Source organism: Thunnus albacares, chromosome 6 (assembly GCF_914725855.1).
Source record: "Thunnus albacares chromosome 6, fThuAlb1.1, whole genome shotgun sequence".
NCBI lineage: Eukaryota > Metazoa > Chordata > Actinopteri > Scombriformes > Scombridae > Thunnus > Thunnus albacares.
The window spans coordinates 18,127,383-18,154,186 of NC_058111.1; the positions used below are offsets into that span (position 1 = coordinate 18,127,383).

A 26,804-nucleotide genomic window follows, 5' to 3' on the forward strand; every position below is an offset into this window, starting at 1 on the left:
CAATGATCTCTCATGTACTTTATATACTGTAGATGTGACCCATTTAAAATCTTTCTTCCTGTCCTGTCTCTGGGTATGTGTTAACTTTTTACATGCTGCTACCAAGCACAGTTTCCACTTTTTTTTTTTTTTTTTTTTTACAGTTTCTATCCTACTGCCAGTTAATGTTGTTTTCAGGACTCATTAATTTAGGAATGAAAAAGTTTACTCAATACATTCAAGCAGAAATCTAACAGCGTGATAAGATAATCTTTGAGCATTGAGTGAGTAAAAATCACTAAGAGGAGATTGGAGTGTGTGTGGGAAGTGTCTTGGAATTCGTAGTTACACGTACAGGAGTACAAACAGAGCACATGGTGAAGTAATATTTGTATCGCTGCTAACCATCATCAACTCCCTGCAGACATGTTTTGACCATTTTATGCTACAACGCATTCAAAATTTACTTTAACCCCATAAATGAGATGTCTGCCATTAAATCATTTCATCAAAATTTGTAAAAACATCTAAATTTTGTTAACATTAGATGTGATGTGTATCTTGTGGTTGAAGTCAATTTTAAATGTCTACAACACAAAAAGTCAAGAAGCTTGGATATTTTCTAAAGGCTCCGTACAATCAGTGTATCTTCAATATGTGCACTGACTACTCCTGACAAATCTGTTCATCCTGGGATCAATGCTGGATTTCATGATTGTACAAGTTCAAATAGTTTTTTAAATTTCTATATTGAAGACATTTTTCTGTTATGCTGTGATCAAAATCTATTAATAAGACAAATATGAGAAAAGAAACATTACAAAACTTTCCTTTTATAGACAAAAGTGTCCAAGAGTGCTTAATTGTTGCCCTGAAACTGGGAACTTTATTGATGTTCCTTGTTACCAGTCGAGCACTTAATGTATCCTGTTCAGATATGCTGTTACCACTGCAGCTTTGAATGTATACTTTAACATGCTGTCTAATGAAAAACAAGAATCTGATTCTCCCTTTTCCAGTTGCTCACATTGAACATTTTGACCAGACATGTAAAAAAGCACAAAGACTGGAAATGATTATTTAATATTTTATGAAATTATCCGGCAATCACTCCAGATGTAGTCAGTCAGACAGCTCAGAAAACAACACAGTTTAAACTAAGCAGCCTCAATACTGAACAATGATTTACAGGTCATAGCCTCGCTGTACAAACACGTCCCACCAGGTGATTATTCAGAAAATATTTGGTTTTTTAGTAAAAACCAAATAAAAAAGAAATTATAAAAATAACAGCTTCTTTGTTGAATCTAATATGTCTGCAGTGTTTCTTATACAATCAACATTTTTTACATATTTAGTTTCTGGGACACACAGTAAAAAATGTAACTTCTCACATCCAACTTGGTATGTAAAGACAGTACAATCACAAATTAACTGTTTGATCTCTTTCTGCTTTCATCTCTGTTAAATAATCTGAACAAATACTCTCCGTTGATCTACATCTATCATATATACCATATAAAGTCTCAAACATAAAGACATTCACAAATATTACGGATATTACAAAATATGGCACAATATTTACAGTCTCAAGCAAACTTCATGATATTGTATGAAAATGCTAGTAGTGTTCCAGGTTGTCACAGTTTAGATTTTAAGAAGGCTCAGCCTCTCAGTGAAATGTGTCTATGTAAGTGCCTGTTTGACAAGTCTTTGTCCGTAGTGGCTCTGTTGTTCATCACTGATTTACAAGTGTCTTTATGGATCCTTTTCACCATAATGATGAACGGGAAGCTCCACTTGTGACTTCCCCCTGTCCTTTCCTCCTGGTTCTACTTCTTCTCACATCCATGTCCATTATTTTCCGTACTGCGCCCCTTTTCCTCGTCTTAACCAGTCCCTCCAGGGGGATTGAGCTTTATCCTGATTAACGTCTGAATTCCAGGTGGAAGAGGACGACGGCTGGTGTGTCCAGGTGGAAGCCGTCTTGCTGGGCCTGCGGAAGAAGGACATGCCGTTGGACGTGGGCTTCTTCTGAGGCTGCTCCGACTGCTGCTGGGACCTGAGCTGCTGGTTGATGATGATTTGGATGTCATCCTGAGGAAAGACAGGGAGGAACAAGCAATGAGCAGGAAGTTTAACAAACAGGGACTCAGTATAGTGTCTTAAATTGGGCATTATGTTGGAGACCAAATGGAGCTAAAAGCAGAGTGAAGACTGGTCTTATGTTCATCAGGTGACCAGAAACATGACTCAAAATTAGTGCTAATGTTGTTCTGTATCTGCTGGATGTGTAAATAGGCAACTGTCATTTTAAAGTTGCACTTAGAGCTTGTTTTGTTTGCACTTACACATCTGTTGGAGCTGAAGATTAAAACGACAATATCTCTGGTTCTGCTGCATCAATTTTAATTCAATCAGTTCTGGACTCTTTTCTCTAGTCCTGTGCACTGTCCTGCTCAGGCTATCTCATCCGTATTTAACTTGTAGATATTCCTGCACATTTCTGTGTATTAAACAGGTTTTATTTCTGGATATACAATATCTCTACGTGTGTGTTTCTTCTGTCTGTGAATGCAGAATTTCTAGACTGATGTCTGTGTATCATAGGTCATCTATATATTGCTGGTAATACCAGTCTGTATCTGCACATACAGGACATTTCTACAAGCATATGACTTGCACATATCCCTGTACATAATACACAATTTGTTTATTCTGTGGTAGAAATCCACTGGAATATTTAAACTGATTATAGCATTCAAACTCTTTCAAAAACCAAATTTTAGCCCATCAGGATGGAGAAAGAATCTGCTTTCAGATAACAAACATAATTTCTCCAGAGTATTAATCAGTGTTTTGGTCTAAATATTATCTGCATTATCTTCATCAAAGCACAGGAGATCAAACCCTCTGGCAGATGGCTCGGCTTGGCATAATGACTCAGCAACAGAAGGGCTCATAGACAGAGACACCTGCCGTTCATATTCCTCCAAACTGACAGGAATGAGAGAGATATGGCTGCGTCTGTCCCTGACCTCCCACTGAGGACACTAACTGAGACACATCCTTCTCCTGTCTTGTCAAATTATAACTAAAACTGAAGACAATGTGCATCAAAAAGTGATTTGTCATGAGTGATGGTGCAGATAATGTATGGATTGAGGATTTCATAAAGCAGGAGACAGATTTAAAGACAGTGTGACGAGATGACAGCATCAGAGACTCTATGGTTTAATAGATAGAGCAGACTGGAAGGGATGGACAACAAAGCTTTACAGAGATAAAGGGGCCGCACCTGCCAGGCCTCCAGTTCCTGTGACAGCTCCAGTTTACGTTGGATGGCTTCTAATAATTGGTTGTTCAGTGACATCATGTCATTTTTACTTCGGACCAACTCGACCTCCATCAGATTTTTCCTATCAAGAAATGATTAAACGTCATTAACGTCACATTTACGCACAAGAAATGTATACACTCATTGCCATGGCTACAAGAACAGATTTCCACAAGAACTATAAATTATTTTTCTTGATGCATTTTGTTTGTCTGGCATTAATTTATTTATTTTTTCTGAATATTCAACAACATTTGCAGAATTATTCAAGCTAAAAAAAGTGAGTTCTTGTAAAACTAACACATAAACAAAAATGCTATCAAAGGCATCTGAATATACTGATACTGATTTGCATTGAGACTATTGAGCAACAAGGACGACTCACTTGGCTATGGCTTCATCTCGGTCTCTGATGGCCTGCTGGGCGACTTCAGCCTGCTCCTGTACGCTCTGCAGCTTCTGCCTCATTTCAGCGTTCTCCTGCTGTAGCTGGATGTTCTGGAGGAGGAAGACATCAACTTTGTTTACACTACGGCTTATTTATCTGCTTAAAACACTTTACAGACACTGGTGTTGCACCAAAGTAGCAGTGAGTTACTGCATGTTGCGATACATATATATATATATATATATGTGTGTGTGTGTGTGTGTGTGTGTGTGTGTGTGTGTGTGTGTATGTATGTATGTATGTATATATATACATAACACAAGAATTAAAAATGTGATTTAAGAAAAAGACATTTCGGTGTAATTTGTGAATGCAAATAAACTAATTTGGATGTTCTGCCACAGACTAGAGACTAGAGAAACCTCTACTAAACCTCCAAGTTTTTCATAAAATAGAAGTGTAATTCCAAGGAAAAATGCCCTCAAAGGATGACACTAAGATGGATTACAGTGACAGCAGCAAGGTCAGTACTGACACAGCCAAATCCTCTCATAATGGCTTGCCACAGGTACCTCCCTGCCCGACAGACGTGTTCGTTCATCTGTGGGTTACCTGATCTTTCAGCTCCTGCGCTGCGCTCGGATTCCCACACTGATCACCCGTCCGGTCAACAAAAGCCCGATTCAGCTCCTGGGACACAGACATTAACAAAGAGATCAGGTGTCAGCCGTGTGTTTCACAGAGATTTGCACCAAAAAGAGTTTCTGTTGTGTTGGCCTATATGCATGGTGCTCCGAGGGAGGAAGTGGCAAGTGGGGGAGGGGGGTATTTAGTTACAGTGATAAATGCATGTTACTGGTCTGAATGGCCTACAAACACCATGAGCCACAACTGGACACTTGTATATGTTCACTCATAGCAAATGAAGGCTTAGCAAAGCATACAGGCTATCAATTGGTCAGTCAGTATAGGTCAGTGTGTTGTCAGAAGACAGTGTTAAGGGGGCTGAAGACAGCCACCAGGGGGCAGATAGGCTAACTGTAAACAAACTGATGAACATGGTATGTGAGGACGCTACTTTTTTTTGGTAAGATTTCTCACATCATTTCTTTTTTTTTTTGACTCACAAAACAAACAGACAGAACAAAAAACAAACAAAGACAAAAGATATACATTTCTGACGATAAATAAACATACGAGTGAGTCCTACCATTTCTAAACCCCTCCGAATCAATTTACCAATCTAAACCAACCCTTTACCAATGTACCCTTCAAACAATATCAGTCATCTTTGCATTTTGTATCATGTGTCTTGTGTGTTTTTTGCTTTGTACTGTTTGTTATTGTGATGTTATATGTTTTAATTGTGAGTGTGAATTGTGCACATTGTGAGTTGGTGTATTTAAAGCAATCCATTTATTCACGGTTACTTTTTTGTGACCATACATAATGAGAGAAGAAGAAATATTTTTATTCTTTAAGACAATCCGCTGAAGTTATGCAAATCTCCCAGTATACATGATTGTGGTGCGAGTGGAATGACTATATTAGTGTGGTTCATCACTTGCTTTGTTACACCAAACCAAAGATCTTTAACTTTATTGCAGTCTCACAATAGATGGAACAGCAGCACCATATTTTATACATTTACTGCCATCACTTATGCCCATTTAATATAGCTGTGTTGGGGTGTAATATAATCTGTTAAGTATTTTAAATTGTTTGTTGTTTTTCGTACAATGGAACAGCTGCCTTGTGTTTTTCCATACATCATTCCAGGAAATATTATCCTCTTGTTTATGGTGCTTTCACTTAATATTGTGTAAAACATTTAACTATATTTTTATTGAACAAGCTGTGGTTAAAAAGTACATTTTCAAATTTGTGTGTGTCAGTGTTCAATTTGTCTGTGGGAATATTCTTTTTAATAGTATGCCGTAAAGTGATGTAATTTAAGTATTCACTTTTTGGGATACTATGTTCAATTAATAATTCATTAAAGGTTTTAAAACAGTCATTAGAAAATATGTGATAAAGCTTACTGATCCCAATATCGTTCCATTTATTCCATTTTATGACCTTTTTGTTTACTGTTATATTTGAGTTCTGCCGCAGTTGATTTATTGAGGTAGTTGTGTTTATTCCAATTATCTTTGTACATGATTTCACAATGTTAAATGATGCTTCGGTTGGGCTTTGCATGATTTGCTTTGGAAACATTTTCACATAGACATTTTAAGTCAAGGTTTAAGCTTTGTAACATATTTTCTTCTATGTATTTCTAATCTTTGCTTACAAAGGGATCAAATAACTTACTGGCAACCAAAGGACAGATAATAGTGAAAGAAATTGGGTTGCTGTATTCCACCTTTTTTGTATGAACTAGACATCCTTAAGTATGAACATTTTGCCAAATAAAGGTTGAGATTGTTTTATGCAAATGTTCAAACCAGGTTTTTTGTATTGTGACAGGTAATTGACAGTAGGAAGAATGTTCATCTTTACTTTGTTCACTCGACCCCACAGAGATATGGGAAGATTTGACCATCGATCTATCTTTGATTTGATTTTATTAAATATTTGTGTGAGATGTGTTTGACACCTGTTTGGTGTAATTGTTAATCCTAAATATGTTATTTCTGTTGGTTTCCATTTAATGTTTGTATTTTGCACACATGTGATACTGCAGTGTTTGTTTAGAGGCAGTGACTCACATTTTCTCCAGTTTACTTTGTATCCTGAGAATGAACCATACTGAGTGATAATCTGATTGATATAACAAAGTGAGGAGTCCACATCTGTTAGGTAGAGGATGATGTCATCACAATACAGTGATATTTTATATATTTAACTTCCAATTTTTATGCCTTTGATATTCTTTTCAGATCTTATCTTCTCAGCTAATGGTTCAATGATTAGATTAAATTTAAAATCCTAAAGCTGGACATCCTTGTTTTGTTCCTTGATGTAAAACAAAAGGTTTTGAAATGATGTTGTTAGTTCTGAGTAGATCATCCTAATCCACTGCATAAAACTGTTACCAAACCCATATTTCTGCAGGGTAGTGAACATAAAGGGTCATTCAGTTTGATCAAAGGCCTTTTCAGCATCTAAAGTATAAAGTGCTATCAGATGAGGGAGCTTTGAGGACGCTTCTTTATGGATCAATGATTTTGAGTACAGCTGCTCTTTTCTGGATGATGAAACCTACATTTTCGAGGTGCAAAGCTGTCTACCAACAAAAATAATATATAAAAAATATGTTATATTAATTTTAATCTTTGCAAGTCAACCTTTCCACCAAATGTGTATAAAAATGACAGAGGATATAGTTGATGTACATCTGTGCTTCTAGCCTTTATTTACCAGACATATTCATCCTCAATTCTTATTCACTCAGGCGTCATTTGGTGTCAATCAATCAATGGTGTGAGAAAACAAGGTCGGCCTTTTGTAGGCATATCCTGTCCTGTCCCATTTGTTCATTTTGTATGTCTGTTGCTTACCTGAGGGCTGGATGTCTGTGCCAGGGTTTGAGCCACTCCCTTCAGTCGATACAACATGGCCTGCAGGTCTCCCTGTTGATCCGTGTCCTCTGACGCCCTTGCGCCGTTCAGTTCCTGGGTCAGTGGCAGCAGTAACTGAAGGATGGACCCCATTTCTTGCGTAATCTAAGTTGAACAGGAGAGAAGACATGTTGATTTATGTTTATCGTTACTTTTAAAGCAGCTATGAAGTGAGACTTTCACGACACAACTGGTATACCTCGGAGGCTGTTATTGTATATTTCGCCTACATTAAAAGAGCTCATGTCTCAGATGTTTTAATAGAAAGTGAGCCATCCTTGACAAAGAAACAAGGTCTCTCTTTTCCCCTTTTCCTTTCACCACGCACCATTGTCTCTCAACACACATCTTAGGTATCTTAGGTAACATAACGTATTTACACAGTGGGAGGTGATAGCATTACCTCATTACTCTGTGTAACTTCCTTGAGTCAAATATATGACATGAGGATACCTATCTGATGATAACAGGTTCATTTAAATATGGTGCAAGAGATAATCATATCATATTTTATGATAAGGTTACAGACAGAGATGTACACATGCGCTGAACACTCTACATTAAGGAAACTCTCCTACAATGTTGGTATGACAAACAGGAAATATCATGAATGACTCACGGGTGCAGTTATACATCACATTTTCCTGCTGTAACAAAACAATAATAGTAGACATCCAGAGAGTGAGAATTAGAGGACTCCTCTGTTCTTTCACAGACACAATTTAAACATCTGCTTTCTGCTGCAGCGCTGCTTATCTGATGGTCTTTTGTGGTGTTTCACTTTGAGAATCAGGAACTTTGCACCTTCTCGTTGCAGCGTGTCCTTGCCTCAAACGCAAGTCACACTGTCAGGGAGATCCTGAACAAAATGTTCTGTCATCACGTTCTCTGCAGAGACGGCTACTGTGCTGCACTATGATATTTTATACAAGTTTCTCTAAATTAAACTTATATATGATGTTTCTCGGTGGCGCCATAATTGTGAGATCTTAGTGTATACGTCCTTTAGGAAAGACTTAGTGTAATACTCTTGTTTCCAGTCATCACAGGAACACAATTTCCCCTTTAAACACACATGAATCATTGGGGGCAGGACTAGAATAGAAAAAGCCCAAAACTAGCATTTGCCAACCACAGTATGGAGATAAAGTCAAAAAAGACCTCCAGTGTTTCTTTCCGTACTTGGTTGAATTTATAGCCACACCACCTCTAACCATGCCTTGTTGTGTTCATTGTATTGTTCCGAGTATTTCCTACTTCTAGGCATAAACTTACTTTCATTTTACACAATTACCCAACAGAATAATGTGAAATATTTTTCTCATGCTCTGTCACCCAGTGCTAGGAGCGGGTGATACAAATTAAATCCTCCATATACATACTTTCATATGTATATGGTGATAGAAGATATATATTGTATAGTGATTCCCAAATTACTCATCGTGTTACTCATAACTCCTGTATCACTTTGTACATTTTTTATGAATATTGATGCTTGAAAGTTATATACATAGTGTGAATTTTCCATTATATGAATATACTTTTAAGTATATTTTAATTTAATTATCCTTTGCATGTACATTGTGTCATCTGTGGAAGCCAAGATGACAAAAGCTACATTAATTAACAATAACTGCAAATTTCTCTCTTTTCTTTTCTTTTATTTCCTATCCAGTCTTTCCTTTGCTCATTTCATTTGTTTATCTGGTATTTATATTGACTTCTTAGAAGCATGCATCTGATTTGATGGATATTTTCAATTTTCATTATGTAATGTGTCATTATTTCTCATCCTTTCATTTCCCCACATCCAACACAGTAAAATGCCCATCACACTCTTTCTTCTGGAAATACATATCATACATATCTACTGTATAAATACACTTTTTTTTTCTCTTTAATCTCACTGATGAGATTCTTCTTCCTGTTCTGGCATATAATGGTTTAACAAATTGTGGTCTGACTGTGTTACATGGTAATCTAATCACTGCTTTGGTACCTCTTCCTTGCTGACTCCCAGTCCCGCCGTGTCCAGGCTGCTCTCCAGCTCAGACAGCAGGGAGGCGTCTCCTTGGCTCCTGGCTTCCTGCAGGGACACCTCCTCCTGAAGCTCCTCCACCTGGGCTTGTAGCTGCTGTGAGCGACCGCGTGCTGCCTCCACCTCCTGCCACGCCTCAGCTAGCTGAAGACATGAGGAGGAACGAACACAAACACACACACACACATACAAGTATTAACATACTAACATAGACATCCACCAGACACAAACATGACGCTAAGGTTCAAAAAATGAAAGGGATTAAGAGAACATAAGATCATGTATCCTCGTAGATTATATTGATAATCAACAGACAGATGGATGTGATAAGTGCTTTTACCCAAGGCAATGTTTTTTTTTTTTTAAAAGCTGCCATGAGACACTTGTTTAAAAACACTCTACTAATGTTCAGTGCGACAGAAATCCTGACGTGCCAGATTCCAGCCTCCAGCCCAACATGAAACCAAACGAACACGAGTGGAATCTAGAATTGCGGGTGAAAGTTACAATGACGGGGATGAGGTGATTGTTTAGCAATGCTTTCCACAATCCCGCCGAAACCCAGTTTGCCGGGCAGAGAGCAGAAAATCCCTTTGTTATTGAGGCTCGTTCATTCATACTTAAACCACACTGTGCTGTTTTTGTGTTGCCTGCTGCTACAATGAACACTAATCAGTGTGTACTTACTTTGAAGAAAGAGGGAGGCTCATGTTTTTTTTGTGTAAATGTGTAGTGTGTTCATTTGCTTGCTTCGAAACATGTACTGTATATAATGTGTGTGTGTGTGTGTGTGTGTGTGTGTGTGTGTGTGTACCTGCTGGCTCTGCTGCTGGCTGAGTTGGTCGTGCAGAGCCAGACGTGTGTGTAAAGAGGCCAAGCTTGCCCTCAGTTCAGCGTTCTCCTTACACACACTCTCCAAACGCTCCTCCAGCACCTGTTCCTTCTGGGTGAGACGCAACACCTGAACAAACACACACACACATAGATCACAAATTTTTTTCACTGAAAGTTAAACTCTCACTGACTTATCTCTTCCTAAATACACAACATGTCTTCCATCACGCCCCATCTACCCAGCAGTGTTTATATCTGTAAGTGTTAGGAGAGATGTTTTTCTCTGACTTTATTCTCCCTGAAAAAAAAATACTGTTGAAAGTGTAAAAAGGAACTTTCCTTCATTTGATATGAGAGAATGGTTGCATAAACCACTGCCATTTGTCCTGTTACTTGTTCTTCCATGATTTACTGTAAGATTTAATCTCGAGTTGCATTATATTCTTTATGTATTGGTAAAAAACTTGTTCCTCTGTAACTGATAGAATACAATAAGATGAAAGAGTCGCTGGCAACACAATCAACACGTTTGACAGGAAAACAGACTGTTCTGATCATTCGGTCCGTGTGAGTACATGGTGCTCTCCAGACTGTAAACACTTCATTAAACCATCATTTTAGTGTTGACAGTTAGATTTTGTGGCACATATATTGTGTTTGTTCATGGTTTTTACCTGCTCCCTCATGGCACTGATCAGCTCCTCATCCTGCGGCCTGTTGTGGCTTCCTTTCTGTTGGAGCTCCTGTTTTAAAGCCTGCAGCTCACTGGACATGGCCCTCTCCACTTCCATCGCCTACAAAACAACAGACGCAACATGCCGACACATGAGATTCACAGGTGGAAAAATGAATGAGTGACAGGAGAGAGTAAGAGGAGGGGGTTCACAGAGAGCTATAAGAAAAAAAAACCACACACACAGTCAGAAATCAAACCACAGCTAAGACAGGTGGAATCATACATGTGTACTAGTGAACTTGAAACTCGAAAACAAAGTTTGCTTGAGGCACGAGGTTTAAGAGAATTGAGACCACGATCCTGAATCTAAAAATAACTTGATATATTGCAGGAGATTGCGCTGTTGAGATAAAGTCCGGTAAAGTAGACACAGATGAGAAGAAACATAATATGATATCTAGCTCAAAGGTGGGATTAGGTGTCTAAAATTAGGTCTGCTACTGTTTTGCTGTGGGCCCTGCAGGAAAAGGAAACTCAGAGATGGTTTTTCTTTGCTTTGAGTGGCTACTGTGTGTTTTTGTAACTCTGTGGTTCCCAAACTAGAGGTCAGGATACCTAATGGGGCCCCAAAGACAAATCTGAGGAGTAACAAGATGATGAAAGAAATACAACAGAAAAGAAATTATATATTTTACACAAAACCATATTTATTTTTCCAACCTTTCTATATTTTTCACCACTTTATCCTTGTGAAATACTGATTATTTTCACCTCTTCAGGCCTCTAAAAATCCTTCAGATGAATCATTTTTTGTTGAACCTGCTCAGAGCTCATGTCCACACACTGAAGTCATTCACCTGTGAGGGGTCTCGAGGAGCTACTAACTCATTTTAAAAAAGGTACCCTGTGAAGTTCTGAACCACTAATAGCACTATGGAGTGATGTTTTTATGAGTGGGATGCTGTTTTGCTTGTATTACATGCACATACACGAGCACGTAGCACAGAGTGCTTCCTACAAAGGCAGATGCCACTGTACAGACACAGGAACACGGTTCTGTTTACAGAGCTTCGCTATCTTGTTGTCACAACCTCTTGACTTTGTGCTACATTGTAAATTTACCCAGAAATATAGTACAAAGTCAAGGGGTTGTGATATGCAGCACAACAAGCTGGCAAAGTTCTGTAAACAGAACCATGCACAGTAGCATCTGCCATACACAGAACTACTCTCCAGAGACTAAAAACCTGATCACTGAATTCTCTGGAGTCATTTCTAAACAAACTAAACTTTAATAGTTTTTGGACAACAACAGAGTTCTACAGCTCAGAGGAATACGATATATCTGACTTTGGATACACTCAAAATACTTATAAGTAGGATGAATTCATCGTTGGTTTGGCTCTGCACATGAGATTTGTTGACAATGAGAAAAATATAGAAAACGGCAAAGAAATCCTTTTAAGTTTGTTTACAAGAAAACTCCACAAGGCATCTTTAAGGGGTCACAAGCCAAAAAGGCTGGGGACCACTGACTAAACAAAAAGCAACATGGCTCCATACTGTGGTTGGACACTGGTCCAGCAAAAGAACAGGAAAAAACATAGCTAATAACTGACAAACCACATGTCATATTATGATTTCTCATAGATAATGATTTCTCATCTATTTTGTCCTATTTGTTTCTCTCAATCACTTTTATAGGCTCTCTCAAACACAAAATGATGTTGAACCATTAAAAAACTTCAACTCTGGGATCTTTGGGATGTTGCTGTGCCAGTTCTGAAGCCCCAGTGAACGCACCAACCCGCCACCCTCCCAATCCCCTTCTCCCCCCTCCTGGCCTGGGACCCTTAGTTCCCCTTACTCAGCAGTTCGGTGGGCCCCTGTCAGGTCCCATCACAGCCACATAATACAAGATGAAAGGCCTGGCCCTGCGGCAGATGGAACAGAGGGCATCTTGGTCTTGTCTGTGACATCATCATGCCACATTAGGCAACAATGTGTCAGAGAGTAAAAACTTGGAAATCAGGAGGGGACAGCTTGTGTGTATGTGCTCGTACAGAGGATGTGAGGCAGGCATGAGGGCTAATATTAGTAGGAAGTGTGTGTGTGTGTCTGTGTCTGTGACGAGACTAAAGCAGGCACTGATGGACAAAAACAAAACATAGCATGCAGACGCACTATGAGGAGGGGAGCTTGCAACCATGAGTCGTCATTATCACTGCCTCGTCTCGTCAACAAGGGCCCCAATCCACAATAGAGCCAGCGACCCACTGAGAATCACCAGAAACAGCAGTGGAAGGAGGACGCTCCATTTGGTAGAGACACAAAGCCTGAGATGATATCCCCTCACAAGCGCCCCCCCCCCCCCCCCCAAGCTTCAGGCTGTCTCCAAGTCCACACGCGGAGGTATCCAGCAGCTGACTACCCAAGCTACAGCCAAGGCCCTCAGGGAGCGCACAGAAAAGATGGCTTTCCCTCGGGATGATGGGATGTTTGGGTATGAGGGGCAACATCAAAAGGAGCAAATGAAAGATTTATATCTCACTGCAATGTATATTGTCTTTCCCTTTTTGTCTGTAACGCTGGCAGAGAGAGCAGAGGTCACGGGGGGTCTGTTTCAATGCGGGCGTCTACTTTTACAATAACGGAAATTCACAGTGAGGGATTTGTCACAGTCGTCCAATAACAACCTGTGATCCACGGCCAGGGACAGTGATTGTGTAACACTGGGTGGAGAGCAGGAGTTGAAATGTTAATGTCTTTTTCAGCTGTTAACCTGACATAGAAAAGTCCAAAATCACTGAAAATTTCAGACTGTGCATGTATAGCAGACCAAAAAGGAAATATTCCATTTTATACAAAACAATTAAAAAAGTATCAGAACTAATACAAAGCAACATCCTTTCAGTATAACATACAATTCAACAACAAAAACAGCCTGAAAAGTGACATAAATAAAATAAAGTCATAAAGTCATAAATAGAAATAAAAGTGAATCATTATCTCTCTAAAAGAGTTTCACCATAAAAATGAACAATACATCAATTCAACAGTGAGCTATTTTTAGCTCAGTGTACCTAATTAACTGGCAACTAAGCCAGACCTATTCAAAGTCTAACCACAAATGATCTTTAAGTGGAGGAGTGTGATAACTCTGATTCAATATTGACTGTGGCGCAGCTTATTGTGACTGGTGTAAAGACGAATACTATGAAAAACTAAAGCTCAGCTATCAGTTTATGCTTAATTTAACTTGACACAGGTCCAACTAAATGTCCTCAACTTACTTTTTGTAACTGTTGACCAAATATTATCAGCATTTCCAGCTTATCTGCCTATAATCATACGCCCTTTCCAGTCTGGCATTTCTTCCCCAGTATGTGTTTATATCCTAATTCTCAGTTTTCTTGCACAAGAGTGAAACCAAAATCTCATTTTTCTTTCCTTCGGTGGAAATAATGTCATGACCTTAGGATCAGGATTCATGTTACTCCTCCTTGTTAAACATTAAGAAAACGCCTGGAAACTCCCTCATTAAACTGAATCAAGTAATAAAGTGATGCATCAGACTGAAGACGAACTTGAGTGCTCTGACAGTTGTAAATTAATCACAAGAAAAAGACACTGACATCACTCGACACTCCCTGATATGTTATACCTACTCTCCTGCACTTAAGCTGCTGCTTAAAACAGTGCAACCATGTGACAATCTGGCACACATCAACATTGTTTTTATGCAGCCGCTTCCTCAACTGCACCAGGATGCAGCAAATCTTTCCCCTCACATCAAAGCGACTGCTTTGATTCGCTATGTTGCTGGTACATGATGAATCCTTTCTCCCAGGTTTCCCCCTCCACATTCTTCTCATGCTCTGGTTACACTTTCACAATTAGGATATTTGCGTTTCAAGCTCTTTGAAACCTGCTAGAGCCTCTTTATATGCAAACTCACACTCCAAAAAGGACTTAGTGTACACAGAAATGATCTGAAATGTAAGATATCTGAATATTTCTTCTTCATTCAACAGAAACTCTACACAAACAACATTAGGACACAAATTCACTCCTCAAATTTGCCCGAAAAACTCTTCTGAAGCCCGATCAGAACACGCAGAACAAAATCTCCTCTTTCAGTACAAACACACATAATCAGAGAAATACAGACACAACTCACCACACCAGGCAGTGGTGCAGCAGCAGAGTCCTTCACCACGTCTGGTAAAGAGATGTCAGACATGGAGGACCTTCTTCACACTCAAACTCTCTGTTTCTTCAACTCTTTTCTCTGATTTTTACGACCACGTCTGCTGCCAGCCAGCCAAATAAAACATTTTCTCTCCATTTCCTTCTCCTTGAACAGCCCAAACAGAGATAGCACCTTTTTATCTAAATTGACTTTTTCCTGAACTTCTAAGGAGTCTGTTTTCCACAGAAAGTCCTTCAGTCTGCCCTCAGAGGTAAAAAGACATTCACAAGTTTTTATTCTGTGGACCTTGACTCATGGGAGGGTTTGCGGTGTTATTTGGATTCATCTTTAACTTTGCAAGGCTCAGGTCTGCTGTTCATTTTTTAAGCTTACGACAGCACAAGGAACTGCACTATGAAGGGGGTTGCTCATGTGAAACTCAAAACACGCCACAACTGTAGTGATTAGAAACTCAATCCCGTCTCTCTCAGGCTGGAAAAGTACTTGTGGGCGACTCAAGGTTGTCCAGCTGTGTGATCCAATCAGCTCCTTTCTTCTTAACTGATAAGAGGGCATTAAATTTGTTATAAAATAGGTTTGATTGTCCTCCCAGTGTTCATCATTTTCTTCTGATCAAACGGTGCAGATCATAAATATGTGACTAGAACAAATACATGTCAAGTCAGCTTTGTTTCCAGTGATTATATCCATTATGTAATACAATTATCTAAGCAGCACTGTGTTAAAAGATAACTTTGTGTTACTTAATCATCTGGATCTGGTTTAATAGATAATAGCATGCTGACATGTAGTAAAACCAGTACTATTAACTTGTACTTTTCTACGTTTTACTCGCTCTGTTCTAGATCTACAATCAGGTCACGGCATTAACTTTCCCTCCTCTTCTTGTTTACATATTGTTTCCATCCTGCTACACACTGGCACGGATCATTTGCCTGAAGCCAAAACCTCAGACTTTGTTTCATAGCTACTGAGTCTGTCTCTCCTGCTCAGATGAAAACTCTCTGTTTTTGTACGGTAAGCATTTTGCCGCAGCTTTGCTCGGAGCATACAAACAGCCTGAGAGTCTGGCCTTGCTCTGGACTGAGTCAGACTGAAACCTGAGTGTTTACAAAGAACATCAAGTTTTCAGTGTGTGGATTGGGTGACAGCACTTCTTATCTAGTTTAACTCAGGCCTGCAGCTCTGGATCCACAGCTCGGGTATTTGTTTCACCGCGGTTCAGTTACCTGCTCACGCGTATAGATCACCTTCAGATGTTTTGATGCAGACAGAATGACATTAAATTTGCCCGCTAACCACGTGTGAGACTCACAGTGTTGAGCTGCTCCCGGAGTCGCTGAGTGTGCTCGCTGTGCTCCAGCTGAGCTCGACTCTTGTCCCTCTCCGCCTCGCTGAGGGCCTGAGTGAGCCGCTCCACCTGGGCGCTCAGCTCCCTCACATCCCTCTCCAGTTCCACCACCTGGCTCTCCCACTGGGACTGGCAGCCCTCCAGCTTCAGCCGCAGCTCATGCCTGCCCTGCTCCAGCTCCTACACAGCGGTGAAAAACATTAACAGGTGACAACACAACACAGATTGCAAATATGTCAAGTCATAGTTAAAGATAATTCAAGCTGTTTAAAGTGTGTGTTGGTCTGAGACTATGATGCTTGTCGCAGCCGGATGTTACAACAATGACATATTGTTTTCAAAGGAATTTGAGTCACAAAAAGCAGCAGCAGGACTCATTCAGTTCTGCAAAGGATCATGGGTAATGTGTGGCAGCTTGAATCTGAATGAATGAAAATAGTATCTTTGTTTCACTAAGAATTTACAGTATGTAATTCATGTCTGACTACAGAGAAACATCAGTCAAATCAGTCTTCATGTATTTCACATAATTATAATATTTCATGAATGAATCTGTCCTGCAGATAATAGACATGAAATCAGACATCTTTATATCACGTTGTAAAATACTTTATAACATAGCCAGACAGCCCAGTTTGACCCGACTCTGATTTAGGTCGTTGTTACACCTGATAAGATTTATCAGTGAAGGAGACGTCAGCATTCACCCTGAGAAAAGCAATGAGGCCATCATTTAATCTGTCTGAACCACTAAGCTGTGTGATGTGGTGCGGTAAGCTACACCTTCCCTACTGTACTGTATATAGGAACACAAACACATGCTTAAAAGTTTGCAGACAACTTTATTTCTCCTGCAGTCTCAGTAAACAGTTATTAAATTTTGGAGCATCACAACTGAGTCATTTTTTAAAGTGTGTGAGCATATCGGGGACCTAAGTAAATCTGTGAACCTCGCTGCTGACGCTGTAACTACAGTTATCTCTTTGTATTACTGTTGAAATGAACTGCTGACCTCAGGGTGAAGTTTGAGTCTCACAGTTTGATTATAAAGCAACAGGATGCCCCTTTTTTTTATAATCCATGAAAGTATTAGATTAGAGTTAAGTATAGATGTGCCTTTTAAAGATAGCAAAGAATGTGAACAATGAGTGCAAGGAAGCTTGAACCTGAGCACACTTAAGACACTTAAGTAATGACAGAGTTCAAGCTGTTTACCCCATATAACCTAAACGACTTTGATAATTTTAGATTTAGGGATAAAGCCTTCAATGTGCAATTGGAATATACAGTATTTCCTATGCATATCTAATACACATTTTCAATTATACATAGTCTACTGCAGATAATACAAGTGAGTGCTGTATTTCATATTTGCAAAAAGTGTTGTCATAGCTTACAGTACACAGTATGATCAGTACTGTTGTTCCTCACAGTATGAATGTGTTTTTTATATTATTTTGCCAAAATGTAAGTTTTATATCGCTCTTTTATCGTAGCAGCGTATTTAAAATCGTCATTAGTACACAGAGCAATAAATAACCTTGTAACCGAGTGTTTTTCTTGTGTTTATCTTATCATTATCAACTGGTCAGCAAATTTTGTAATAAATTATGTAAGAATAAATACATATTGGCATTCACTCCGTATCATATACAGTATGTGGAGTATATTTTGTAATCTGAATTCAATTTTTTAGTTTTTTTTTTTCACTTTCAATATACCAATCATGTTCAGTCTCTACAGTGTTCCCAAAGTTGCTCTTTATTATCGAGTTTTTTATGTCTTTTTTAATCAGGAAACTTATTTTCATTACCCGCCCACTTCAAACACTAGCAGCAAACACGTCGAAAAAGTAAAAAAAAACCAAAAAAAAAACCTACAAATTTCTCCCGACAGCTTTCATTACACACGACTAATATAATCACTAGTACTGGTTTCACGGCACAAACACACAGATTGGTCTTACCTCCAGCTTGTCTGCGTACTGTTCATGAAGTTTGTCGCTCTGCTCTTTCAACTGACGATTTTCCAGGAGCAATGCGTTTCCCAGCTGGGCTGCCAAAATAACCTCTTCCTCCTTTTGTTTCAAAGCAGCCAAAAGTTCATTGGGGTCTTGATAATCTGTTATTTCCTCCGCTCCGTAGTCGATGTAGAAATCCTCCTCCAAGTCCATTTTCTTGGACTGGAACCCCCATTCATCCAGTCGATTCATATTTGTCAATTCAAACACCTTTTTCTATATGTAAAATCAGTGTTGTTTTTTTAAAGAAAAGACGCAAAAACACGCTGAAATAATCCCACATATGTGTCAATAAGATGTCCATCCATTACAGCTGCTTTCTACTGCTCTGTCAGTGTGAATGAAGCTGAAGGTTTGAGCTCCACAGTGAAAGTAGGCTGGTCTCTCTGTCACCAGCAGATGACTGGGTGTCTCTAGGGGGAGTTGGCTTCAGTCACCTGAGCAACTGTTACCAACCCACTGATAACAGTACAGACACCTGTACTGATGCCAGGCCCAAAGTATCACTGTTTCATAATGGCAAATCACAATGCGTCACCACAAAATAGAGAGACACGTGTATAATGTGATTAGATGTACCTTCTTAAAATGTTGAGCTGCGTGTAGACTAAATTGTTATATAACACCTGAGGACTAAAAATTACTTTTGAAATGTCAGATACAGTCTTACACAGTTTTAAACGTTACACAGACTCTGTTATTCAAAGGGAAAGTTATCTAGCTGTTTTCCTGATGTGTCATTTCTTACAGTAAACCTCACACATGGAAAAGCATCTTTCATTGCTTCTGCAAGGCTCCTGGGAAGCATTGAGAACCTTGGAGTAACAAGCTCTTTATCTTTGGCCAGTAACTATGAAAAAATGGCTGTTTTGTTAGGAATAGTTATTGCAAAAAAAGTCCATCTTACAAGAGTGGAAAATGGATTCTTTACCTACATATGAGAAATGGCAAATGTGTACATACACTCTCACATTTTGTACTTTTTAAAGGAAAAGAACTGCTTTGTATTTAATTTAATTTAACTTGTATTATTATGGATATGCTGTATTTGTGTTTTTCCCCTCTACTTTCCCAAAAAAATAATAAACATACAGTATATATACCTTTTAAATACTTCTGAGTTCAATCAACACTTCATTGATAGAATATAAGCTACAGTTCAACATAGCGTAGGGGAGACCAGGGACAGTTGTGACACTTTTTGCGATTTTCCAGATAAATCAAAAACCATTTACACTGAAATAGTCCATTTGCTATATCATAAACTTCAATGTGTCAATTACTGAAACAATGTATTTAAGTGGTTTTATGAAATATGTACAGGTTGCAAAATTGATTTAAATACAGACACTGCACTGTTACAACCGTTCCTGTATCACCAGCCATGTTATCACGTTCATGTGAAGTAGCTTGACTGCTAGTTCGACACGTTAGCCATTTCTATTTTTAGCTTACAAAACAGTGATTCTAATAATACAATGAAGTAACGACAAGCAACACACATTTTTGAGTGGAGGGAGACTTTAAATATTAGTACATACTGTATCTCTCCCCCTTTTTTGATTACCTAACGCTGCAAAATAAAGATTCCTCATGCTCCTTGTACATATAATAGCATATCATCGTCTGCATATGTCCATTTTTATCAGTCCCACTCCATACAAGCATGAATTATCTTACTTTTTTCTACATTTTGTCTCATTATAATGCAGTTTAATTTGTATTTTTCACCTCATGACATAATAACAAAACACATAAAATGTATTATATGATATATATAAATACCATGATTACCCACTCCTACTAAACCCTTGCACATTGTACCAAACACTTCAATAAAACTTAACTACACTAACAAGCAAGCAAAGAGAGCAAGAAAATGTGTTTTTGCATGTAGATAGTGTTCTTTCATAATATATTTTGGACATGATCTGCACGTGTACCCAATGATAGAAATGTCACACGTGTTTCTTTTGAAGTCTGACGATAAATATGACTCATTTCCTTACAGGACATCACCGTCTCAGTCATCCATCCACTCAGCCAAAATGCTCAACAAGTGCACTGTGCAAGATCAGGGCTGCCGAGAAGGGGGGGGGGGGGGGGGGGGGGGGGTCTGCCTGCTTTGTCTGGCCACCTCCCAAGGTCAAAGGTCGGCCCCCAGAAGGTTTCATGAAGCAGGGGGGGAGTGTCAGGGGAATAAAAGACCAAGCATCCTGACGCATGGCAAGGCTTTTGTTAGCAGCGAGGCCACAGCTTCTGTACATATGGCAGCAGGGACCAAGCAAACGTAGAAACACTGTACATCAAGGCTCGGTACGCCCCGCTGCCATTGTCTCCATTGTTCCCGCTCAGTTTACAGGCTGCCAATGGAGGGGCTTGTGCCGTAAGTGTGACGAAGTGTCTCACATTTCCCTGTAGTGAGGTCCAGCTGGGCCTCATGTGGCGAGGAGAGGAGACACAGCAACACATTTAAAAGCTAAAGAAGCACGTGTGTTTGTCTGCCTGAGTGTGTGTTCATACTCTCAGATGTCAGAGACAGAGTCTTATTAGGCATTAAACAAAGGTAGGCGACTGTCAAAGAGCCAACAAGTGACTACACTTTGGGCCAAGAGTGATGCTGCCACTTAAGTTCAAGGTTTTCTGCTGTGAGAGCTGCTGCAGCATGTGTGAAAAAAGCTACCCAAGCAGAAGTCACACCCATAAAAGCCCGGTTGATGTTTTTAAATGAAAGAATCTGGTGCTTGTGCTTGCTGACAACAATATTATATATACCACCATCTGTGTGCTCAACCAGCTCTGGAGATGCAAACATTAACTCCACTGCCTGCATCAGCAGGACCCGAGATGGTAATGAGTGTACTGAGTGTGCCAAATGATGCTCAGAGTGACGGGCTAGTAAATATTGGAAATACTGATCACAATAAAGATGAGGAGAGTACTGCAGCAGAGCCAAACTCTGCTGCGTAACACTATATATCATGTTCAGCCAGTGGATATAGATACTTTGCTGAGCCGTAACTATAAAATAGATTGAAAGGCTGTTGGGATTCAGAGTGTGCTGATGCTTTTGTTTGCATTGGCCCCCAAAATTATAATGTTCATCCTTGACCAGCTGATGTAAATATACTCGCTGAGTAAGAAATAAATGAAGTTGGGTTTGTTTTTGGCTAAAACTGCAATATTTCCCTCTCAAGTGTAGTGGAGTAGAAGTATAAAGCAGCATAAATATAAATATTGTACTTAAGTACAGTACCTCAATATATATAATTACTTACTTTACATTTTTGATGTTGTTTTTATCATTAGTTAACATAACACGCTAGTCCACCACTCCATCTCAGACCTGTAGTGGCATCTAGTGGACAAAAATGTTAAATACTTCGCTTCATTTTTACAGGAATAAAATTGTTCCCTTATAATAGAGTTTTAAAAGAATTTTAAAATTTGGTGAACATAAAAGCATGAAAAAGGGGAAGTTTTTGACTGAAAATGCAGAAAGAGAAAGAGAGTCAGAGAAAATTATAGTAGAGAAGAGAAGAAGGAGTGGGAAGTAGATGACAGTTGTTTGGAAATAATTTGAGACTTTTCTGAACATATACAAGGCTATAAAATCTACATACCAATCTAAATCCAAATATTTTTATATATATATTTTTATCTCTATATATACAGTGCCAGTCAGAAGTTTGGACAAGTGAATGAGAAGGTGCATCCAACCATTTGAATGGTACTATATGTGTGCGTGTGTGTGTGTGTGTGTGTGTGTGAGTGTGTGTGTGTGTGTGTTTCTTCATTGTATTATCTCATTTAAATTATTTGTTTTAAAATTTTAAACATATAGTATTGCATATTGCTTAATGCCACTTTTCTTTTCCTTTTATATTCATATATGTTTGTTTTTTTGTAATGTTATTTTGTTATTTTGCACACATTGTTAGTTTTACTTTTTTCTTGTATTTATTTTAAATCTTACTACCGCATGGATTATTTACAGTTTACAGTTACAGTTTTTTCTGATTGCTTAGTGCACGATCTTTGAAACTATAGGCAATTTTTTTCAAAAATCTATATACCAACCACAAAACCTTACACCAAACCAGCAAAGCATTATACATCTCTTGCTCAAACTCTTTTTAAAAAGTATTTTTTTTGCATCAAGTACAGTACACACAAACCATCATTTGAATAAGCACATGAAGCACCAACTCCACACTGATAGTATAAATAAAAAAACCCACTTGTGACTTTTGCTTTTTCTGTGTGCAGGGCATAGCAGTTTGTCATACATGTAGTAAACAAACATACACACAAGTGTATCCAAATGTGATAAGTGTGGATGTGTATTCCGAACATAACACACTATCAATACAAATAAGGTGAAAAAGTTATTTATTTTCTTTCTTTTTAACACTCCTCAAACAACAAAAGTGCAGTAGAAGAAAACAAAAACACAATTTGTGCATTCAGTTTGGCACAATTGGTAAATGCATGGGCTACAAGTGTTAATGATTTCAGAGACAGTGCTTCAAGAATCACTGTTAATGTTTAATCATTCAGGAAACACTGTAATGTTGTATTGCTGTACACACTCCGGCCAGCAGGTGGCGGAAATGCAGCTTTAAGATGTTTAACTCCGGCCAGCAGGTGGCGATGTACAACCCGCTATTAAACACGTCAGAAAGAGGAAGAGCAATTTGTAAACATGTTTGAACTTCCACGACTTGAGTTCTGACTTGCAACAACAGACTTAAAGTAGTTGTTTACCGTTTTGTGACAATGGAGAGGAGTGTAGGGACAGTTGCAGCTATCAAAGCTTTAGGGTGAGTAACGTTTAACTGCTGCGTACGTTTTGTTGTTATAGCAACCCGCCTACAGCTAACGTCTAATAATGCTTGTTAGCTGTAACATGTACTTACTTTACTTGTATTTAATTTCATAATTTAGAAACGATATAATATTCTCCGGTATATCAGGACATTGACCGATTGATTTCACCTGTCGTGTGTATTTCCTGCTCAGGTATCCGGGTGTGTCCTGCCTCTCAAAGTGTAAATGTGATGAACTTCCCTGTCCACTGCTCACCTGGCTGGCTGCACAGCTAAGGACTGTCTGCCCACAGTTACAAGGTGATTTTCTTATAAATCATTATCTGTTGTGCAGAGTTGTTCTTTTCTGGTGTTTAATGCAGTAAACTACAACCCAGTGAGATATTAAAAGTCATCGGGTGGTGTTTTTTTAATGACTGTACAGAATATAAAGTCCAGATCTGGTGCTTTATACTTTGGTCCTTTTCTTTGAGACACACTTATTGATGAGCTGCACTGTATCACAACTTTGACAACATTTTAAAGCAAATTGAAAACATCTGTTTTCTTCTGATTAGTTACTCTGTGAATGTGGGTTGGATGTGGGCTTCTTTACTGTCTTTGTGAGGGTGTTTTTTTTATTGTGGTTTTTAGAGCTGAAACAGAAAATGTATCTCCAACAATGCTAACTAATTCGTTTCTATCAGTTTTTAAGCAAAAATACCAAAATGTCACTGGTTCAAGCTTCTCAAATGTAACTATTTGATGGTTTTCTTAGTCGTCTGTTTGGGAAATGGTCATGGACATTTTCACTATTTCCTGCTAGTTTATAGATGAGACAATCAACCGAGAAAATAATTGGTAGATTAATCGATGATGAAAATAATTAGTCGTAGCTTTAGCTTTTTCTCTTCTTTTGCTATAGTTGCATTTTCTTGTATTTGAATGATTGTATTCCTCTTGTACATGTAATTAATTAATTGTTTTGCCTGTAAAAATGCTCATCACAGATCCCAGAGCCCACGGTGACATAATCAAATTGCTCTTTTTTGTCAGACCGAAGGTCCAAAACCCACAGATATTCAGTCTACCATCACAGTAAACAAAGAAAGCAGCATATCCTCACATCTTACAAGCAGGAATCAGAAACTTTTTTTTTTTTTTTTTTTTTTTTTACATTTTTTTCCTTTAAAAAATGACTTAAACAATCATCAAACTAATTGCAGATTAAATTAGTTAATTAATTAGTTGTTTAAACTCAAAAATGTGCTCAAATAATAAGAATTTCTTTCCATGTTTTCAAGATTCTGGTGGGAGAGGGGATGTATTGCTGGTGGAGGAGCTGAGACATTTACTGTCAGATTTATCCTCTCCCCTCACTGTGCTGACGTCAGAGGTGCTGGAGCCATCCAGCCTCAACAAAGTCACTGGTGAGAAATAATAGGAGTCCACTGGGTGCTGTTTCCTGCCCAACATTTTTGTATGAAGGGCGAAATTTTCCCTAAAAATCATTGTCCAATTCTCTAGAGTTCCTTGTATCAGAATTGCAAGCAGCTCACATAATCAAGCATAAGGACTTGCATCCTGAGGATAAAACGACAGAAGAGGAGTCTGAAAAAGAGCAGCGAGTTGAAGATCACAGCTGTGAACTCACTGAGTTTTGCCAGAAACATGAAGATGATGATGTTGCTGACAATAACAGAAAGAAGGCGGAGATGCAGGCAGAATGTATATTACTGCTTCGCGCCCTTAACATGGATGCTTCCTCTCAATTTACAGATGTGATGCATGAGGTGAGGCTGATATAAGAGAGACAAATCTGTGTGTAAATCATGAGAAGCACAGTCAGGATTATTTTAATGTTGTTTTAATGCAGGTGGAATCGAGGCTTGCTGGTCTATCATGTGGACACATGATGGACCCTCTTCTTAACACCAGCCTCAGCTCAGAGCAGTGGGTACGTAGCTACAACTGCAACCAGTTTATCACACGTTATATGCAACTCTAACATACTGTAGGTGTTTCAACTTTTTTTTCCCCTTTCTGCTCCTCAGATGCAACTTGTAAAGATAAATCAAGCTCTGTCAAGGGACTATCAGTGTCGGCAGCAAATGATGGTCAAACGCTTTCAGGTTACACTTGAGTCGTTTGCATGGGGAGAAAAACAAAAGGTAGGAATGTTTAATCGCTGCACATTCAGACATTATTCCCTTTTTAAAAACAGTCAAAGTGGATAATTTGATTTGAACTCTCTATATGAAGTGTTCTTGAACGATTTTGGTACAGGAATCAAACATGCAGTCTAGTCAAAATTACTATGGATTAATCTGCAGATTACTTTTGTGATTCATCAGTTTATTAGTTTAAATTGCTTGTGTTGCCCAACTAACATCCAAAATGAAAGGTATGCAGTTTAATATTATTGAACAACAAGGAAACCTGTGAGTAAATATAACAATTTGGGATTTTTTTACTTTAAAAAAAATACTTTTTAAATTTAATTAAAATTAATAGATCATCGAAAATTTTTGATTACTTTTCTGTCAATTGACAACATAAAAACAAAAACATTATAAAAACATAAAAGCAAAGAAAAACTACAATAATAATAAGAGGCATAGAGTATAAATTACAGTCAAGTGAAGCTGTGAAGGGAAACGAGGCAGCTAACAGTATCAGAAATAATAATAATAATAATAATAACATAACATATAAAATTTATAAGGACATGAAGATGCCACAACAACAAAGCACACAACGCTCGCCCTGCTGCCAGCTGCTACAGCAAAATAAATCTCTTGCTGCAGCAATTTACTTGGAGTCACAACAGAAGCATCACTGCACCTCATGATAAAATCAAACCTTCTTGTTGAATCAGTCTTTTACTTCCAGGAACGCAGTGAAGCGTTGGCCTCAGTGCCTCCTCTTGCATCCATTGTCGGCTCCTCCCGAGTGTCCTTCCCTCATCTGCTTGCCGCCAGAGAAGATCAGTCCTGCATCGAGCCAATCAAGGCAGGAAAAAGCACCGATGTCTACAAGGTAAAACCGTAAACTGTCATAAACCATGTCTGTGATTCTGAATGAAGATGGTTTCTAATTCCTCTTTGGTCTCTCTAGACGAGGATGGGCGACGTACCGGACAGAGGAGGACGACCGGGTGAAATTGAGCCGCCTATGCCGGCTTGGGGAGAACGAAGAGCGAACAGATCAGGACGAGGGGGCGGACACCATCAACGGCGTAGATTTTCAGATAAGAAGAAGAAAGGGAAAAAAGAGTAACATGTCCTTCTCTTTGGCTTTATTATTGAAGTAGGGAAATAAATCATAATTTTTCTTTATTTAAATCTTTATTACGATTAAAAAAGTATGGCTGAATGCTACATATTATATAATTTTATAGTTAAAATTGGGTGTATAATTCTTAGTTATGGTGCATATACATACCTGACTGTGTACATTTCAAAAATGGCTTTTCATTTCTATAATGTACGGGTATGTTGCCAGATATGTTTTTTTAAGATTTTTTGCTGATATGAAAAACAATCACAGAAAGAATTTTTTTGTTTTTGTTGTTATTGGCTTTACACACTCCTA

General features: G+C 38.6%; 2 protein-coding genes across 2 annotated transcripts; one reads left to right on the top strand and one right to left on the bottom strand.

The window, feature by feature from the left end:
• Positions 1-1,052: 1,052 nt before the first annotated feature.
• On the bottom strand, positions 1,053-18,796 carry si:ch211-235m3.5 (BICD family-like cargo adapter 1). The gene is made up of 10 exons (XM_044354805.1): positions 18,349-18,796; positions 16,347-16,562; positions 10,817-10,936; positions 10,123-10,269; positions 9,270-9,452; positions 7,211-7,375; positions 4,317-4,394; positions 3,702-3,814; positions 3,278-3,398; positions 1,053-2,076 (listed from the first exon to the last, which is right to left on the bottom strand). The coding sequence occupies exons 1-10, from the start codon at positions 18,592-18,594 to the stop codon at positions 1,837-1,839; spliced, it is 1,629 nt and encodes a 542-aa protein (XP_044210740.1). The 5' UTR covers positions 18,595-18,796; the 3' UTR covers positions 1,053-1,836.
• Positions 18,797-23,063: 4,267 nt separating this feature from the next.
• Positions 23,064-26,754, top strand: im:7138535 (uncharacterized protein LOC797998 homolog). Its single transcript, XM_044354108.1, has 8 exons — positions 23,064-23,225; positions 23,425-23,531; positions 24,515-24,640; positions 24,738-25,003; positions 25,087-25,167; positions 25,265-25,381; positions 26,103-26,249; positions 26,328-26,754. The coding sequence occupies exons 1-8, from the start codon at positions 23,182-23,184 to the stop codon at positions 26,487-26,489; spliced, it is 1,050 nt and encodes a 349-aa protein (XP_044210043.1). The 5' UTR covers positions 23,064-23,181; the 3' UTR covers positions 26,490-26,754.
• Positions 26,755-26,804: the final 50 nt, after the last annotated feature.

Excerpts from the sequence above, each read along its gene's own strand:
- si:ch211-235m3.5 (XM_044354805.1), bottom strand. The coding sequence starts at position 18,594 with ATGAATCGACTGGATGAATGGGGGTTCCAGTCCAAGAAAATGGACTTG. Across the intron at positions 10,937-16,346 it reads TCCGGGAGCAGCTCAACACT|GCGATGGAAGTGGAGAGGGC; the intron begins GTGAGTCTCACA and ends GTTGTTTTGTAG. Across the intron at positions 2,077-3,277 it reads AGGAACTGGAGGCCTGGCAG|GATGACATCCAAATCATCAT; the intron begins GTGCGGCCCCTT and ends GTCTTTCCTCAG.
- im:7138535 (XM_044354108.1), top strand. The coding sequence starts at position 23,182 with ATGGAGAGGAGTGTAGGGACAGTTGCAGCTATCAAAGCTTTAGG. Across the intron at positions 23,532-24,514 it reads TGTCTGCCCACAGTTACAAG|ATTCTGGTGGGAGAGGGGAT; the intron begins GTGATTTTCTTA and ends CATGTTTTCAAG. Across the intron at positions 25,004-25,086 it reads TTACAGATGTGATGCATGAG|GTGGAATCGAGGCTTGCTGG; the intron begins GTGAGGCTGATA and ends GTTTTAATGCAG.